Genomic DNA, 20,674 nt, shown 5'->3' on the forward strand with positions numbered 1-20,674 from the left:
TGTACAAAACACAACATCAAAGCCAAGGTAAGACTGAATGCTTCTGTAACTGCAAACCTATCAGTAATATTTACAACTAATAATCAAGTTAAAAATAGAAAGTTAAATGTTTACTTTCTGCATAACTTTTCTTGCCCACTTCAGTTGTGTAATATACCACTGTGCTGCAGAGCAAGAACAATGAGCAGCCCGGAAGAGCAAGATAATTCGCTGAAGAACTCCTGACACTTTCTGACGGACTTCTTTCTCTGTTTTTAAAAGCACATCATCATTGTCTTCCTGAAAATGCAAAGACAAGCAAAGCCCAAAATTAGAAAGGACACATAAATAAATGTTACTGGTCCTAATTCCATCTTCTTTATAACATAGATAATTTATGGAAAAAACACAGAGGCACACATACTTTGTCATCACTGCTGTGCTAGCAAGGTAAATGAGCAGACATAGAAAAAAACAGAAAAATGAGCTTAAAAGAACCAGAATAAAGCTCATAAAGACTCAGAAATACCATCAAACAAATATACAAGAAACACATTTACTTCACTGAGAGAAGCTGGCTGAGGACAGTACAATGGTGGTGCTGGAAGACAGAGCCCAACAGGAACCAAACCATAAAACTTTCTGCAAAGATCCTTGGCAGAATCCATCAAAAGCTGAAATGTGTCTGAGAGAATATCAACATCTGCCATAACAGCTGCTTTCAGTAGTTCCTCTATTGAACTGTAAAGAATATCTGCATCTTCCTCTTCAATGGGATCTATAAAATATTAAGCCCCAGAAACTGATAAATTAATTGAATCAACAGATCTTCATTCTGACATCATGAGGTTACATTGTCTGAATCTGCATTCATATATTACAATGACAGTCCTCATCTACTTGCTTTATGATAAGATCTCAATCATTAAAAAGTAGTATTCAATTACTAATTTTAAGTTTTGCCCCATTACCATTATGCCTATTTAAATTTTGCCCCATTACAATTATGCCTATTGCCTTTCTAGGTAGAGAACTGAACTTTTTAGCCAGGCATTTGCTTGGCATAACATTCTGGCAAATAATATTTACCAAAAAGGCATAAAGAGGTACGTTACTAATAAAGACTAAAGCAACCCTTTCATCAGTAAGTACATCCACCTGCTGTCAAGAACTTGAAATGCTTTCAGATAAAAGAGAATAAAGTATAGAGATTGTGCCAGTAAACTTTCTGTAGAATATAAATAAGGATAGGTTGATCTAGACAATGGTATGAATTTCAGCAGTTAAGTATTAAGTTAGGAGCTCACAGTATCTGCAGGGACCAGCGAAGACCTGGCCAACAGCCAGAGAGACAAGTGAGAGACCTGCTTGTGCATCTTCATGTCTCTAAAGGCAAGACAAGGGGAGACCAAGGGAGCCATGACCATGTGCCAGAAATACAGTGTGTATATATGTATGTGTGCGTGTGTGTGTCTCTAAAGGTCAGGCACCTGGACAGACTGAGGAGCCCAACTCTCTGCTGTATCCTGTGTACTTGCAGGACTGTATGCTCCAGGCCAGATGCTGTGGGGTGCATAGACAGTGTATGTGTGTGGGGAAAGAGGGTGTTTGTGAGTGGCTCTGTACCAGAATGTAGAGACAGGATGGGGCTTTGGGGCTTACATACACAGACATGAGCAACCTGTGACACTCAGCAACTGGGTCAGCTAGCCATCTACTCAGCTAATGGTCTTGCCACTGGCCCAGCTCCCGGAGTGATACCCATTTGTACCATGTGTACCTATATGCCAACTTTAATCCTGACCAACAGGAGAGGAAAAGGTGATAGGATTGTTGGTGCTGACTGTGTGAGTGGTGAGCAGGTCTGTAGGTCTTCACATGTGGCCAGTCACATACAGGTGCTGCGTATATACCTACTGGGAATACACTTTTAGCCTTGCTAGCAGCTGGACCTGGGGATTCACTTTATCAGAAAGGAAAAAGCAAAACTTAGCATCTTCTTATAGCTAATTCAAGTGTGATGATACTTCCCATACTGTTAACACATAAATTTATTTGTTTATTGTAACAAAGATTTGGCATCATTCTATATAAGTTAATATCAAATATGGTCAAGCAAAGGTTTGTGCAACACAAATGAGAATACAGGATTGATAATATATTTCATTTCTGGAATGATCAAAGCCAAAACACATAGCCTCATGAAATTAAAGTGCTTGAATATATTAAAATAGTAATACACACACTGGAGAAGACAAAGCAGCTGTTTCTTTCTCAGACAGTGTATAACACTGTATATGTAGTCAAATAACATGAAAAACAACCACAATTATTTTTCATTTTAAGTACCTGTGAACTTCTTGTATTTAATAAGTCCTGATGTATCAGAAGTTACTGGCTGTCCTAACAAATACTGTAACTTTTCTTGAAAAGTCTGCAGTGGTAATAAGCTTAATGGCAGGTGACACTCTGGTTTTTTCATTCTGGAAGATAACAAGAAACTGCTCATGAATAAAAAAGTAATATTCATACATAATCCAATGGAGGTCTCTTAAACTAGTATCTATGCCAAAATAACTAATCATAAGACCTTAAGTTCTACATCTACTACAAGTCTAGGAATATGAACTTCTGAGGCAAAACACATGGCTTGTCAAAATAAACTTCATGGAAATAACTATATAACAGAATGTAGTATACTGATTCCAACTGCAAGTTTACCTTGGGAGGTCATCAGAGTTCTGACAATACAGCTGGTAGGCAAGACCAATTGACACAGACTGCTTCCAGTCCCCAAGTGTGTGTGCTAACCACACAGCCTCTGGAATTAGTCCACCAATAAAGAACAAATCAAGAGCATATTCAGCTGTCCACACAGGTGAAAGCTTCTGGTCCTTGACAGCTCGGGTAACCAAACAGTGTTGCAGTGGAATGATGCGAGGAGGTAAGTCTGTGACATGAAAAGCACATATTAAAGTTTACATAAATCCTCGTGCTATCAGATGAGTAATCTAGAATTCATTTGCTCACATTGATTGTGGATTAGTTTCAGTGTACAACTGCTTTTATTATTAATTTACTTTTATTAGAGGTACACTATGGAAGTATCTCAGCAATGGTATAAAAGTGAGTCCAGAATAGGCTATTTTCCTGCTTAATAATGTGAGATAGGAAAGCAAGTGCAAAGCTTTTGTTTTTTTTTTTTTAAAGACTTAATCATACTGATGGACTATTTGCAAATATTCCTCTTATGTGTAGGATATACTAGAGGGTACACATGAGATAAATGGAAATTCCTAGAGTTTTCCTAGCGTACCCACATTGTTTGTATACACTGTACTTATTGCAGAAGACAGAATGCTAAAATGCATTTTTGGGAAAGAACAGTACATAATATTCTGTAATTCTTTGATTTTAGGAGAGTATATAGAGAGAAACTTCAGACAAATTTAGTATCTCCTTTTTAATTTAGATTTAGATTTGTTTTTCAAGGTTTCGTTTCCTGGTTCTCCTGGAGGGGTGCTGATCAGCATGAATTCTAAGAACTTATTTGCTTCTCTCACAGCTTCTGTTTTGCTCAGACAGTGGCATTACTTAGGAGATATTCACAGTAATGAATAATCCAGCTTGCGCAATGTAATTTTACCCCAACTCTCTCACCATGTGCATTGATCTTTGCCTAGCCAAGTATTAAAATCAAGGTTTTATTCTGTAGGTTTTATCTTGAAAGCGGTCCAAATAAAGCATTCAAAGACCATAAAGAAAGAAGTAGATGCAAGTGCATGCTGTAGTACAGAAACATTAAAAGTGCTCAATGCATTCAAATATATTACAGAAAACCTAATCAATCAAAATAAGTTAATATTGTAAAAACATACACAGCATTATAATATCATCTTACTGGCAGAGTACTTAAAATGCTTCCAAATAAATCTTTATTCTCACAAACATTTGAAAAAATAGTTCTGAAAATAAAGATTTCTGAACAAAGGAAGAAAACGCTTTCCTCTGGCTTTTCAGTTGGGGGTCATACCAGATCACAGTATCAATTAAACCACTTCTTCAGCACTGCTGTTATCTCACATTTGGGAGGATCAAAGACAGTCAGAGCTATATCTTTAGGCAAAATTGTAACAAAGGATGATAAAAAGGCTGAGGTACTTAATTCCTTCCCTTCCTCAGTCTTTAATAGTAAGACCAGTTTTCTGGGTAACAAGCCATCTGAGCTGGAAGACAGCAATGTGGAACAGTATGAAGATCCCAGTTCAAGGGAAAATGGTCAGCCAGCTGATACACCACACCATTGGGCTGGATGGGATCCATTGAAGGGTACTGAGGGAGCTGGAGGAAGTACTCACTGAGTCAGCTTCCATCATTACCCACAGTCCTGGCTCACCAGGGAGGCTCCAGCTGACCAGAGGTTGGCAAAAGGGACACCCCATTGACAGGAAGAGCTGGAAGAAGGGTCTGGAGAACTACAGATCTGTCAGCCTGACTGTGGTGCAGAGGAAAGTCATAGATCATCTTGAGTGCCATCATGAGACACATACAGGACAACCAGGATCTGGCCCAGCCAGCAGGGATTTGAAAAAGGCAGGTCCTGCTTGACCAACCTGATCTCCTTCTATGACCTTCCTTCTAGGGTGCAGGAAGGCTCTGGGTTGCAGGAACTCTCAGGCAGAGGGTTCTGGATTGACAGGCTGAGGACAGTTCTATGGTATTTAACAAGGCCATGCGTCACGTCCTGCACTTTTGTCACAACAACCCCTGCCTACACTACATGCTGGGGGAAGAGTACCTGGAAAGCTGTCCAGTGGAAAAGGACCTGGGCATATTGCTTGACAGCGGCTGAACACGAGCTATTGTGTGTCCAGGTGGCCAAGGAGGCCAAGGGCATCCTGGCTTGTATCAGAATTAGTGTGGCCAGCAGGACTTGGGTAGTGATTGTACTCTGCACTGGTGAGGTCAGCTTGAATGCTGGGGTGAGCTCTGGGCCCCTCAGTACAAGGAGGACATTGAGGTGCTGGAGTGTGTCCAGAGAAGGGCAAAAGGCTGAGGAAGGGACTGGAGCATAAGTCCTGTAAGAAGCAACGGAGGGAGCTGGGGATGTTTAGCCTGGAGAACAGGAGGCTCGGGGGAGACTTTATTACTCTACAACTTCTTGAAGGCAGGTAGGCTGTAGCCAAGTTGGGATCCATCTTTTCTCCCAAGTGCCAAGTGATAGAAGAGGAAATGGCTTCAAGTTATGCCAGGGGAGGTTTAGACTGGATATCAGGAAAAACTGCTTCTCTACAAGGGTTGTCAAGCACTGGACCCAGCTGCCCAGGAAAGCGGGTTGAGTCTCCATTCCTGTAGGTATTTTAAAGATCTGTAGCTGTGGTGTTTAGGGACATGGTTTAGTGGTGGGCTTGGCAATATTAATGGTTGGACACCATGATCTTACAGGTATTTTCCAACCTAAATGATCCTATCTGTTGGAACAAAAATTGTATCAGCTACACTTTTTTTGTGACCTCCTTATGGTTTTTCTGTCTCCTACTCCACTGAAAAGCTAATTTGATCATCAAGTTACATCATAACAGACATCAATGATACATGTGAAAAAAATGGTAAGATTTAGACAACTAGAACTGCTTGTACAGGAAATACCTTGTTTGATGTGAAGGGGATGAAGGATGTCAACATTGTGAGGAGGAAAGATATAGAGCAGCTGCTTTGTGAAATAAGCAGCCATGAATCGTGCCATGGATCGAATCACAGCCATGGCAGTGTCAGTATGAATGCTGGTTACCATCCATAGTTCATGCTGAAAATACTTGGTATCTAAAAAAATCCAAACAAAAATATTACAATAAAAATTATTTTAAATTTGAATGCCAAAATTATTTAATCACAGGTTATAAAACATTTTTTTAAAATAAGCAAACTTACATAATTCCTTGACAAGCTTTCAGAACTTACAGAGCTTAATCTTTTATACTAATTATACATTATACTAATAATTGTAATAATTGTACATTATACTAATATTAGAAGACTTTTATACAAGGTTTTTAATGACCGGAGATGGACCTTTAACATCTAAATTTAGACCTGCACTGAGAAAAAAAATCGCTTCTTCAAACTTGGAAATTTAGATTTCACTTGGATTCAGACTTCGGAAAAAAAAAATTTACAAGCATCGCAAAACATCCCACTGTCAAATTAGGACTGGTGACCAAACTAAAATTTGCTGGTTTTCATACTGTATCATAAAAAAGTTAAATAAATGTCAAATCAAATCACATTATTTCCCCCTTATTTTTCTTATTCAAAGTCTTTCTTTGGGAGGATTTGAATCTAAAAATATTTAGCAGGTGACTAGTAGACAATGAGAGTTGTCTAAACACATATTTCAACAAGTGCAGCTGAAATATCAGAGGATCAGAAAAAGTCACTGAAAACAGTGTAAAGTGTAAAGCGTCAAAAGGTGTCAGGTATGCATGTGAGGGCACAGAAAATCGACGTTAAGTTCTTCAGTCTCAACATACCTTACCACACTTTTAGGCAATGTAAACATACCAGAAAATTCTTCCATCTGACCTGTGGAGAGCTGTGATCGCCTTAGAATCTCTCTTACCAGATGATCGCAGAGTCCCTGAGCTTCACACAGGTTATATTGATACAGGTGACAAAACAATATTGCAAGATAGTATCTACGCTGAAGAAAACATGCTCTTTTTCCTCCTGCATTAAAAGATTTAAAAAAAGGTAGAAGTCCAAGTGGAAAAGAAACAATAAACACAAGAAGAGATGCAGCAAATTATAGTACTAGTTCTTTCCTCTCTAGAAACACATCTACATAAAAATACACTTTAAGGAGTAGAAATCAGGAGCTGCTACTTTAGGATACGATCCTTCTATACAGCCTCTAAGTCCCTAGTAAGTTAATGCTCATCCACATTTTTATTTCTAGAGATATGGCAGTTTTTAAAACAATACTATGCATAACTGTTAAGACACAGACAAAGACAGGAGAGCTTAAGGAAACCCAGCCTTCAAAGAAAGAATGCCTGAACCACAGTGGAGTTGCTTAGACACACACCAAGCCGCCAATAATCTGAATTTTTTTCCTCAATTAAGTATTCTTTAATAACCAGGAAAAATTTTTCTCATGATGCCTGGAAAGAGACTCTGGTATACCTGTTTCAAATCAACTCTTATAAAAACTCCTTACACAAGTTTTATTTTGTTACTCTCCAAACACTAATTATTTTAATTTTACAGCTACTGAAGGAATTGATTTTTGTTCATCTGTTTTGACTCTTTCTTTCATATGAATTCATCTAGTACTTTCCTGTACCACGTACTTCATAGTCCTAAGAAAGCTCTGATATTAAAATAGAAATGCACAGAATTTTCTCAGAGAGCAACCAGACTTAAGTTTTGACTGGTGTCTACTCATCCTATCTTAATTTCAAATATGTACCCTTTCTGAAAGGCAAACAGAGTCACAAATGTAAAATGATTATACAGCTCACTCCCTCTACCCTCAAAGATATTATCCCTTACCATTTGTTTTGAGTTCACAAAGAGATCTTTTCCAAATGTCCACAGCTTCTCTGTATGAGCCTAAAAGGAACTTCTCCTCACCTATAAAATCACATATTAACAAATTAAAAGCTCTACTTTTAGTAATTACTTTTATATTTACAAATACATACACTCTTCTTTCAGCATCAGAGACTTACTGAAAGCAGAACAAAATATGTGAGCCCCCAGCAAACTTCTATTTTCACAATTAAGTCTAGGTTGTGAACATCTGAGAGAAGATGAATATTGAATACTCCCTGCCAGGATAGGTAATGTATGAGCTCTCCTCCAGGAGAAGCCAATGTATTGTATGGAGTGCTGTAGGAAGAGGCATTAGAATTGTCGTTTAGGGGAGAGAAATCTCTCTCTCTGTCTTGCCATGACATGGCAAGGAAACAGAGTTGTAAAGGGAGACATAAATGGGAAGTTGGTTTTAGCAGTGTAGAAGTCAAAAGGAAAGTAGAATATAGGACAGTAAAGTGTAAGAAATTAGGCTACAACTATATACCCTTTGGAGAATAAATATGCTAGATTACCAAGCACCTTAGGTTACACTAATTAGATGCGTAGTTTAAACTGACCACATTTGTGAATACAACATACTCATGACCACAATGACCATATGGAGTGAACAATCTTTCTACACAGAAATCCAGTAAGAGACACATTGTGATGCCCATTTACTTCAGAAGAAACAACACAGGAGATCAGAATTAAAATCTTCCATTCAGATTCTTTAGGATATGGCTCAAAGCAAACTGAAATAAATTCAGTCTTCTTATTTAGCTTAACAAACTCTAAAGATTATAATGCAATCTACAGACATACCAGGACATAAAGTATTTAAAACAGAATTATGGTAAGAATTTTAAGAGAAGTCTAAATGTTCACTTTTTAAAAATCTAGTGGTCAGTTACCAATTACTAAGATGGACCTAATTTTCCTAGTTTTCAATTAACATTTTTACTAACCAGATACAGAATTAATCTTCAAATGTTGTTCTAATGTCACTCCTGAAGACTGAATGGTTGCTTGTATATGACTTAAAAGCAATGAGACAATAGAAACCTCTTCTGCATTCCTGTTCACTTTTCTTTTCAACTGCACCTGATACCAAACCACTTTCTCATATAATAGTCGCCATAGTACAGTCAACCTGTAATTCAAGAAGTACAATATTATGAAATTAAGCAAGAGTTAACAAAGTTGCCTACATCAATTTCCTATATTCTTTTCTTTTATATTATGCACCCAAAAACTAAGTTCTATTAACTACTTGCTTGACTTTGCTGGGGGGAGAAAATGAAGCACTTTTTGCCTAATTTTTAACTAACAAACATTAAATCTTCTGAATTTTCTTAAGCACAGGAATATACTTTAAGAACCTAAATGCCCCCAAAATTAATCCCCTTGCTAGCTAAACAATGGGGAAATTAATTTATCTCAGACAGAGAAACCTCAGAACAGGTATTACTATCTTTATAAACAAGACTAATTAAAAAACAATTAAAGCATAACACAGAAGAGCAAAGACGATAAAACAAGATTGCAGAATTATGCAATTCTAAATAAAATAAATAAATAAAATAAGAATGAAGAATGGTTTTAGGGCTGGCAAGTCCCTGTTGCCTAGCACAGTCCTACTAGATGTACCAGCTCAGATACATAGTAAGTTTAACAATACAAGCAAACACACATTGCTAGAGGCTTGAAAAAGCTTGCACATAACTGCAATACATTTGTATCTTGAAGTACTACTGGGTTCATAATTAACACAGAAGCAATCAGATGCACAGTGCTCATCACCTGGAGCCCAATTAATCAAAAATATAGATTATCTTCTCCAATATAACTGAAACTTGTGTATCAGATTAGCAGAGAACATAGTACTATATTTAATGATTATTGAAGAAATGCCTTTCATTGTAGTAGGAATTAATTAATGAGTTATAATGCTACTTACGTTCTAAATCTCTGGAAAGCAGAAGCCTGCTCATGTAAACAGCACATTTTGATTCACTGGAGTTTTGCAGCATAGAAATACTCCAGTGATAACAGTATACTTTCCTAAAAGCTGACAGCACATTTCAGTCAAGTTTATGTGTGCAGAAATTTAAGTAAGTTCATTTCCACAAATGGGCTTTTCTTATTGCTCTGAGACACCACATCCATTATGAATAAAAACTTTGCTGACTAAATTGACACCATTGACATATTGCATATGAGCAGACTCTTGCTCCATATAATTTGCAACTAGGAAGAACTGAAATGCACAAGAGACAGTTAAAGCATCTAAATTTCAATATCTGGATAAATGCTGCACTACCAGGCCTGGTGTCAGCTGTCAACCCATCAGTTATCTCCAAACCGATTTGCAGTTATAGTTTAGTCACCAGAACCAAACTATATTCAAATATAGGTCTGAGTCTTAATCCGTATGCCTTGTTTATGATGCCTTTCCATGGAGTAAATGGCAGGAAAAAAAACAAAAGGATATTTCATTATAGTTTAACTCATACAATTTTTGTTCCACCATATAGAACCACTTAGGCTGGAAAACATCCTTGGGATCATTGTGTCCAACATTAACATTGCCAATCCTACTTCTAAACCATGTCCCTAAATACCACAGCTACGTATCTTTTAAATATGATTCAGCCCACTTCCCCAGGCAGCCTGGTACAATGTTTGACGACACTTTCAGATACTGTGGGGCCTAGGGCTAGACACAGGACTTGATGCGTTGCCTCACCAGTGCCACGTACAGAACAACTGTCACTTCTCTGGTCCTGCTGCCAGGATTTCATTGGCCTCTTTTGGCCACCTGGGCACACACTGGCTCATGTGCATCTGCTGTCAACCAACACCAACCAACATGGGCAGCTTTCCAGCTATTCTACCCTAGCCTGTGGTGCTGCACAAGGTTGTTGTGACCCAAGGGCAGGATCTGGTACTTGGCCTTGTTGAACCTGACACCATTGGCTTCAGCCTACCAATGCAGTTAGTCCAGATCCTTCTGCAGAGCCTTCCTGTCCTCCAGCAGATCAACAGTCACACTCAACTGTTATTTATGAACCGAGTGAAGGTGCTCTCAATCCCCTCACCTTAAGCATTGATAAACATATTAATCAGGGCTGGCCCCAATACTGAACCTTAGGGAACACCACAGCAACTGGCTGCAGCTGGATGTAACTCCATTCACCACCACTTCCTAGGCCAAGCTATCAGGCATGAATCCATTTTAACTCAACAAGGAGTGCTTTTATCCAAGCCATAAGCAGCCAATTTCTCCAGGAGAAAGTTATGGGAGCCTGTGTTAAAGGTTTTACTAAAATCCAGGTGGACAATATCTACAGCCTTTCCCTCATCCATCAAGTAGGTCACCTGTCACAGAAAACCAGGCTGGTCTTGCAGGATCTGCCTTTCATAAACCTGTGATGGCTGGGCCTGATCACCTGGTTTTCATGTACATTTTTCCCCACGCAAAGCTTATTCATACCTTTTTTCTGTTTTTGCGTCATGGTTTACTTGAGGACATTCTCTAAGCAGAGATTTCAGTGAACTAAACTGCTGAGTACTATTATCATCAAGAACTAAGAAAACAGGCACAGTGAGGGAGTCAAGTTCCACGAGAGTATTAGTGTCAGGAGAGGCAAAAAAATTCTCATACTGTAGTACACATACTCTGCTTAGGATATAAGAAACCATTTTCAAAAGACAGAAACATGCCAAAAGGTTTTTTGAGAACAACAGATCTTGTTGCTGTATAAACATCAGTTTTAAAGTTTCTAATGTAAGCTTTGCCACATGCCGAGTCACACTGGCTCTTGAATGCCAGTACAAGACAGTCAAACACTGCTGAAAATATTTCAAGACAAAATGCATCCATTGAGTATTCTTCACAGACTTGTTCAAAAATGCATCTTGGTTTAGCAAAGTACATTTCACAAACTGAACAATTCTGAAAAAATGGATAATGCAGTTCACTGTGTAATTCAGTAATGCATCTTTCTCTTCCAATTTTTTTGAAATCCCTATCTGCCATGCACCAAGGAGGTTTTTCTGAATGGAATATAGTTCCAGTGATGATTTATCTTTCTCTTCAATATCGTCTTCTGCATGAATGGTATCAAACATTGATGCAAATTCTAAGCAGCCTTCATCAGCTTTACCAACAGATGAATAGATTCTTTGGTTATAGAAGATGGAAGGGCAATTGTAAAACTGCCTTTCATTGTCTGATTCTTCTTCAACGTCCTAAATCAGACAAGTGAAAAATCAAGTTTAATTCAAGTTTACTGAGAGAGAGCACACAAAGACTGCAAAGACTCATAATTTAGTCAGTGTCATAAATGAAGTTTTTATGCTTAATTACCTTGCTTAAATGCTAGTATATCTAATAAACTGCAGTTTCATCTCAGTCTCAAATTAAATGTCATTCTTTGCAAAACAGTTGGGCAGACAAATTAAATTACCTAACACCAAAATTACACTGCCAATATAGCAGAAGACTTTATACCAGAAAGTGAAACCCCATCCTTCACTAAGCCTAGAATAAAAGACAGAAATTCTGCCAGATACCTGTAAGATATAAAAGACATTAAACAAAAGCTCAAAAGCTTCAAAGAATGAACCAAAACTCAAAAGCATAATATGAAGTTGGGAAAGGCTGTTCAGTAACTATGTTCACGGGGCCACTCTTCCAAAAGACAAATACAGATTTCCGAACTTATAAAAGAATCCTTTAAAACTCAGGATAAAGGTAAGTATCTTATTCATTAAGAATAAGATTGTTACTAAAATAGTCTATAGCCCCAGTATATCTAATAGTTAATGTTACATTTTACTATAAAGTGAAGCTGAAGTATTAGCTTTCCAGGGAGACCTTACAGCACCTTTCATTACTTAACGAAGGCCACAAGAGAGCAGGAGGCTTTTGACATGGACATGTAGTGAGAAGACAAGGGACAATAGTTTTAAACTGAGAGATGGCAGGCTTAGACAAGATGTAAGGCAAAAATTCTTTCCTGTGAAAGTGCTGAGACTCCATTGAAAGTACCTTAAAAGTACATAATTTCACGTTAAGTGGAAGAATGCTATTAAGTACCAGCAAATCCATGGTTTTCTCATTAACTTCTGTTGTATCCTCCTCCTCCAGGAATCTCGGAATGGTGGAAAAGATAGAACTTTGATTTTGAACTTGTTTTAAAAGACTGGCTTTTAAAGACAACAGTGATTGTAGAGATCTCCCTTTACACTAGAAGAAATAACAACAGAAAACATATCAGTTTCTAGCAAGACAGACAGTTTCTAAACAAGTCAAGGAAATTGGCTACTGTTGTAAAAAGCTTCAGTTCAAGTCCCAGACATACAAGGAGAACAGGTCAGCAAGCATCTGTTGCACAGAAACAAACTACCACTTGATGATGCTTTGGGGAAGCAGAATTCTCTCACACCAGACAACTTTAGTTTACTTCATACTGAAAGAATCTGCTGTCTTGATGCCTGAAAAAAAAAACCTAGAAATTTGCCTGTATGTAGGGTTTTTCTGCATTTTTACTAGTTAACATATCTATTTAAGTCCTCAAATCCTTGCTCACTATTCTAGCTTATGCAGGAATAATACCATGACAGCTCACTTTTCCAAAAATCAGAATAGGAACTGAATTAGAAGAGAAGCTGCATTCTATCAGCAAATGCAAATATTCTGAACTAAATATGTGTTTATATCTTATGTGGTCAGCAACAGTCAGAGGACCTCTTCCTTCAACGGCTTCCCTTCTCCCAGATGGAGAATTCAGAAGTGACAGAAAATGAAACAGAAATGCTTTAACCAAGCTATAATTGCCACCCTTGCCTGAAGACCTAGTGGACAAATACCATAGGAACTAAGTTGTAGAAGATTTCCAGAATTCTTCCTGCATCATTGTGAAAGTTGATGAGAGTAGCATAATGTCAACATCCCCAACCAACTGTATAGATATAGATATCCCTGCTTCTTTTACAGTTCCAGAAAAATAATACAATGACAGTTCAGACTGTCCCATTCACTACATTTTCCTGAAATATCACCCAGACATCAAAGGAATAAAATTTCAGGAAATCTGTATTCGTTGTTTTGCAGATTAGTATGATTACTTAAACAACTTTATAATTCAAAGATACTGGGTCTTCGATTTACACTTTTTCATGCACATGAAATTTTTTACTTATAAGCTTTCAAAATAGTTAATAATCCTACCTTGAAGTTCAGCAAATTCTGAGAGATGTTTTCTAACAGCTGTTGGGTTGAATCAAGCAAAAGGGATCTCATAAATCCTGATGGTGAAAAGTTGTTAGGAAATCTTAGCAGTGTTATCATGTATCCATCAGAGACAATCAGGTAGGGTAGTCTTGGATGTGAAGCAACAGAGAATCTCTGTCTCAAGAAATCACGTTCAGAACCTGAAGAACCAAGAGACTGGCTGGAATCTCGACAACAAGATTGGTGCTGTCTAAAAGAGAAATACATCAAAAATTAAGAAGCATATGTAATAACTATGAACAAAATAATTTCAGAACATGTAATACCATGCAATCTACTACCCAAATAAATCCCTTCAAAATCCTAGGGAAGTGTCTACACTTTCGCATGATAAGCACTCTTGATAACACTATTTATGCTTGCAAGGTGCCAGTATGTTACTACAACAACAACTTATTTTAATTTAAATAAATTAAAACCAGCTTTCAGCATCCACTTATTATTTCTTTAGTAATAATTGTATTTTTTCATAATTGGAGTCTAAATTTCCATATCACATTTTCTTATCTAAGTTGTATTAGCTTTATTTTTTAACTGCATTAACTGTATTATTTAGCTTTATTTTTAAACTTTTTATTAACTTTCTTATATAACTTGTCATTAGGTATGACAAATGCTTTAAGGTGAAATTTAAAGGTTTAGGCTAGGAAAGTCATATATGAAAGAAAAGAACCCCTTGAAAATCTGACTTACTATTTCAGCATAAGTTCAGATATTAAAAATGTTTAATAAACACACATCTTCTCTTTCAAAATGTTTTTTTAATACAGAAATCCCTCCTTACTGAGTTCTAGAATACATGTATTCTAATGTTAGCCACATAACACACTGTTTGTGTTTACTTGAAAAAAAAAGTAGCTGAATATATTCAATACATCATCATAATTCATGTATTTTAACACATTCTAGTATCTGATTTTTTCAACCAGATAGTGTAAGAAGGTAGTATACTTCTTTCAATGTCTTCACAAACTGTTATATTTACACACTATTTGGTTTAAGTCATGCAAAGTTAATAAGATTTTAAAAAAAATAAAGTTTAGATTCTCTTGTTTTCTCTATTTAGACTGTGTTACTTTCAGTTTATGCTAAAGTGTGTTATCAAAGATCCTTCTACTCTCTCATGCACCCAGCAGCATAATCTCAGAATTTAGATCTGGAGAATCCCAAAACATTTTAAAAAACAACATCTTTCTGTCCATGCAAATACATTATTTGCAGTATCTTACATCAGGTTCTATATGTAAAATTAAGCATTGAGCAGAGAAACAGCACTTGATTAAAATAAACTTGCATTTTTAGTACTTCTGCAAGTTTAATTTCTTCTCATAAAAACTAACATGCTAATTTTAATGACTAATTACTAATAAATTCAAACACTTTTAGGAAAACACATCACTTTATATATACTTACATTGTCACAATGTCAATTTTCATCACGACAAACGCATTATAAGAAATAGAAGAGAACTATGAATGAGAAACAGATATTGGGAAGACACATGAAAAGCACAGAGTGATTTTTGAAAGATAACATTTATGCAAAATTATAATAAATATGACAGAAATAAGGTAAGACCAGAAGACAGAAATGCATAAATTTTTTAAACCCTTTTACCTGTATGTTATTAGTGGATGAAATGGAATAAACTGTGCTGGTCCAAATTCTACAGAGCATCCAGAAGCAATTAAGGTCAGCAATTCCCCCATACATGTCAATAAAACCAAACATCCACGTTTTAACATGCAAGCCAAGAAAAGGCTATCAGGAGTCCAACTCATATCGCCAACCCAGTAAGATCTAAATTGAGCAGGTAAAAAATATTTTTTCTCTGTCAAACTTTAGCATCAGAGGGTTAGGAGAGTTATAAAATAAACAAACAAACCATAACACAAAACCAAAGGATCCACAACAGCAGCAGAAACAGCATCATTTACTGACCTGATGAACCTGGATGGGGTCATGCTACTTTTACTACTACAACCTTTCAGGCTACCAGAAACAGTTACAAAATTCAAGGTGTTCAAAAACAAAACCTGAGTTGCCTAGAAGGAAAGAAATAAAAGACATCATAAATGCTTGTATCAAAATGCCACTACTGTAAAAAAAACTTCTACTACTAACTTATGCATTAGATTTGGTGGACTGGTAACATCACAATAAAGGGAAATGACATTGTATTTAAATAATTATTACTATTTGAACATTTATTGAATTTTACACATTGTTCTACACTTGAAAAATAACTAAGGACTATTATATACTTAATATGTAATTGAGTATTCTTTTCAATGTAACTTTTACTAAAACATTCAATGTAACATCACTCTTCTTTAGTCTTTCTGGTACTTAACAATTGGATCATTGAAGGATTCCATCATCCTAATCTACATCAAAAAACCTAGTTTATTTTCCTTGTCATCATTAGCATTAAAAAGTATATTAAAATTTGACCTCTGAGTTATTAATAGGAATAACACCATGAAGTGGGAACTCCAAAACATGTTAGGCTGAGGTTTGACTGAGAATCGCCCAGAATCTTTGCAGATATGACTCAGGAAGTGAAATCAATTTCTTTTTTATTACAGCTTAGAAATAACAGGATCTTACCAACTTCTAACTGAACATCACACATAAACAATTATGAGTTGTATTAAAATATTTTAGCTAGGGATATCAGTGTAAATATAATTTCATGTCTCCTTATGAGTGCTAAAATGATACTAAAACTGTGTTTTAAGATCCTTGTTACCACTTCATTCAAACTGAACTCCTAGCTTAAATGATGGGCTGTCATACATACCTTTGGATCAGTTTGATTTACAGCTACTGCAAGCACAAGTCCATCTCTTGCAAATGCACATAGTAAAGCTCCTCTTGATTTAACAGACACACACTGAGGGACCAAACTAACAAGAGAACAAGTCTGCTGTACCCACTGGATCTGGTATGGCAAAGAACTGAATATCAACAAAAAGATAACAAAGCCAAGTGGTTACTTCATTTTGCAGAATGGGATTATTCCTATACAGTAAAAAAACATGCAAGACAAAACCATACAAAGCATGAGCTATTAAAAAAAACACCTTTTTCTTCAAATGCCTTACAAATGAAAAAATATTTTGTCCTTACACAAGTTTAAAAATTAAGTCTGAGCACTAAGAATTATTTTTATGGGATTTATAAATCTAGAACATGCATATATATAGAGATCAATGGCATATAATTGAGACACTTGCATTCTAGCCAGGTACAGCTTACTCAGACCTTGTAACACCATCCACCACAGGAATACTCAGAACTTGAAAATCAACAGTATGAGGCTCTGAACAAAAAATAAGTGGATGACCCATCACTGGAAGTGTTTGAATGACATGCTGGATTATGCTTCCAGTAACGTGATCTAGTGGAAGGTGTTCCTGCCCATGGCAGGGAGGTTGGACTATGTGACCTTTACAGGTCCCTTTCAATCCAAACAATTCTGTGATCCTAAAAAGATTCAAAACATGACAGAAAATACAAGAAAGATTCTATCTTGAAGTATGCCATTTAACTGACAGGAAAAAAAAAGCATTAATTTGCAAAAATTAATTGAACAACAGCAAGCAATGAAACTAAGCAGGAGCTAGCACAAGAAAATATGAGTAAGATGTCTGAGAAGTGTAGTTACAACTTTAGCCTGCAATCACTATGGTGTGGACAGACAGCTAGCTACATACATACATATGCATTTCTGCACTGGGTATACTATGATCTATTTCAATTTTTATATAGTACCAGAAAGGACTTATCATGCCACTGATAAACTGAAGATTAGGTCAAGTAGGATATCATTACTAGGTATCAAAAGGACATCATATAACAAAAGCAGTTGTACCACATCATGTGCTGGGCAAACTTTTGGCAAGTTATTCAAATAACAGCTGTAGAGGACATACCTATTTAAACTCATAGATATATATGTCACCCAGAATGAGGAATAGACTATACATTTGCTCCAGATTATTACTCAATTGTATTTTTAAGTGGTTGTATCAGTATGACTATTTCAGCACTTGGTTCAAAACCAGATAAAGAAATGCACACACAATGAGCAGAAGAAATGAAAAGGGCAACAGAAAACCAATAAAACACGCAAATCCACATAATAAAGAAGAGAAAGAGGTAGTCAAGGAATTCATGGCTGCACAGTACAAGAAATATAAGAAAATATAAGATATATAACCAATATAACAAAAAAGAAGAAAAGTACATTCTATCATCATCATGCAAAAAACTATGAAATTAAAACACATGTGCCAATGTGTATACATAGCTACCCACACAGAGTGATAAATACTCCCACTTTCATCTAGGTGGAAGCTAATGATGAAGTATGGGATATGTAAATAAACACTCTTGTATTAAACACATTTTACAAGGAACATGTGAAGGACAGGGGAGAATGGCATTAAAATGACAAGAGGGCATGCTATAAACATGCATACATAAATATAAGTAGGTGCTTATAACCATAGGTTAATGGAACATTAATATAAATGTGTTCAGTTTTGTGGGTTCTCAGCATGCAGGATTCCAGGATACAACACAGCTGTATCTCTGAATCCCAGCTCTAAAATAAAAATTAAAACATTCCTGACATTGCTGTAACTTCACATGTCTTTGAACTTACCTAACATTTTTAAAGGTATTTTCATGCCATCGAAGAATCAAAAATGTGAGCACCAAACACTCACCAGAGTAAAATACAAACGAACACAAACAGCAATCAGCTAGTACCTGTGGAAAAAGATAACACGATCAAAACAAGCCCCAAAAGGCTTGTCACAATCAAATTTCCCTGTATTTATCTACCTATTTAGATCAATAGCTATTACAAATAACACAACGTTGTCATTCAGAAATATAAAGGCTGGCAAGAATGTAAGTGGGCTAGAAACTCTGATTTGATTCAGTATGACTGTTCTTACATTGTCACCAAATGTAACATGACCCAAAATATTAAGCCTCTGCAAAATGCTGAAGAGGCAGACATTGCTTTCAAAATTCACTGCAGATTTTGTGGCTCTAATTTAATTAAGAAATAAAATGATTGCTTTAGGGCTTATTTTTCACCTCATTTTGTATGAAAGCAGCATCCACTCCAATTTCTTTTTCTTCAGGAGAAGGCAATATGACTGATTCATCAGGTAAAACTTGTGTCCAACGCCCAGAAGGAGAGTTTTTACCAGAGGCTGAGTTTTCATGTTCTGTGCTCTCCCACAAAAAGGCACATGCTGTAGGAGTAGTTAACAGTACCTTTCTGCCATCTCCAGATACATACAAGTACAACCTCATTAAACACTCTGAAGGAAAAAAACAAAACAAACAAACACAACAATGTGCCAAGATTTCTGTTCCTTTGTTAGATACAGAATTAAAAACAATAGAGAAAGTAAATTTCTCTTCTCATCTGTAACAAGAAATCCAAGCTGCCATGCTAAGTATCTTTAATTTTCAGCTTCATGACTAAGAGCAGACCCTGGGCAGTAGTAAAGTCAGATGGGGGTTTCATCTCTATGCAACCTATGAATCATCTTTCCCACAACACTCAACCAACCATTAGAGATGTTTCCTGAGATAGCCTAAATGCTCTACTTATGGATTACTTTTAGCTCTTAGGCATATTACTGATTCCCTGAAATGACAGAATTTCTTGTGCAACACCTAACTTTAGAAGCTGGCATCAGTGATGCTATCCAACACAAGACAATATTTGATATTTAAGCTTGCAAATACATGTCTGTATTTTATTCTTTCCAGCTAGCACCTGCCATAAAGCCCACCTAGAGAACAAGCTTCAAATTATCCATATATTGTTTACATCAAACATATATCTGCCCTAACTGATAACCTAGTCAGGTATGTTTTACAGTAAAAAATTAAACATTAAAAAATACACTTACAGTATCTGAAAATGAACTATTTACAAGGGATTACTAAATAAAAACCTGTATGACTCAAATGACATATGTCAAAGTTTAACTAGCACACAAATTATACAAATGCTAAACAATGTGAGAATGCTGTTTTACTCATATAATAACCTTTAAAGAAAGGAAAACAACTTGCCCTTTATTCCATTTCTTCCCAGGATTAACTGAAAAAAACCTACCTTGTGCTCCTGCTACTACTTTCTTGGACTCTTCGATTGCTGGTACAACTTTCAAGCAGTCCTGATCTTTATTCCAAAGAAAGAGCTCTCCTGTTGTAAGTATTCCTGCCAACCAAGCAGCTGTGTTCGTTGGGGGAGAGAAGTTTTGAAGGATATTACTGTTAAGTTACTTAAAATTACATCTCTTCCATCTTAGCCACAGTTTAAGTGAACTGGCAGATCCTTTAGATAGCAGACTTTTCAGAGTGTTACAAATACAAATAAAATAACCTGAGCTTATAACACATTAAGATATTATACTTAACCATTTCCTGATGTTGTTAAGACAACCACATTCTTCAACAATGACTGCAGTGAAGGGATTTTCTTCCTTGTCTTCCCTGACGACAAGTTAATTTCATTTATATGTTTACCATCTAGAAGAAAAACAGCCTCTTTTTCCTATTAAAAGAATAAAAGATCATTTAATTTTTCAAAATGCTATTTTCTACACAGGCACACAGAATAATGCAGAGAAAAAACATTAGGGAAAAGAATAATTTTAAAAAGTACAAAAAGGCAGATTGCCATACTAATTTCATTCTTTGGCATATTTGCTTTACAGTACATTATATCCAGCATGGACTTCCAGTGATGATGAATTTGATCCACAGGTTTCAAAACA

General features: G+C 36.3%; 1 protein-coding gene across 1 annotated transcript in view; it reads right to left on the bottom strand.

The window, feature by feature from the left end:
• CPLANE1 (ciliogenesis and planar polarity effector complex subunit 1) overlaps positions 1 to 20,674 on the bottom strand; it is a 58,167-nt gene that overhangs the window by 36,318 nt on the left and 1,175 nt on the right. Inside the window, 18 exon segments of the mRNA XM_085566482.1 lie at positions 115 to 279; positions 540 to 757; positions 2,329 to 2,462; positions 2,701 to 2,929; positions 5,629 to 5,802; positions 6,541 to 6,705; positions 7,531 to 7,611; positions 8,523 to 8,707; positions 11,051 to 11,808; positions 12,659 to 12,808; positions 13,793 to 14,045; positions 15,474 to 15,656; positions 15,798 to 15,901; positions 16,660 to 16,816; positions 18,529 to 18,635; positions 18,972 to 19,201; positions 20,011 to 20,130; positions 20,316 to 20,451. Of these exon segments, the coding sequence (XP_085422608.1) occupies positions 115 to 279; positions 540 to 757; positions 2,329 to 2,462; positions 2,701 to 2,929; positions 5,629 to 5,802; positions 6,541 to 6,705; positions 7,531 to 7,611; positions 8,523 to 8,707; positions 11,051 to 11,808; positions 12,659 to 12,808; positions 13,793 to 14,045; positions 15,474 to 15,656; positions 15,798 to 15,901; positions 16,660 to 16,816; positions 18,529 to 18,635; positions 18,972 to 19,201; positions 20,011 to 20,130; positions 20,316 to 20,451 (3,549 nt within the window).

This window comes from Lonchura striata, chromosome Z (assembly GCF_050655825.1).
Source record: "Lonchura striata isolate lonStrDom1 chromosome Z, ASM5065582v1, whole genome shotgun sequence".
Lineage (NCBI taxonomy): Eukaryota > Metazoa > Chordata > Aves > Passeriformes > Estrildidae > Lonchura > Lonchura striata.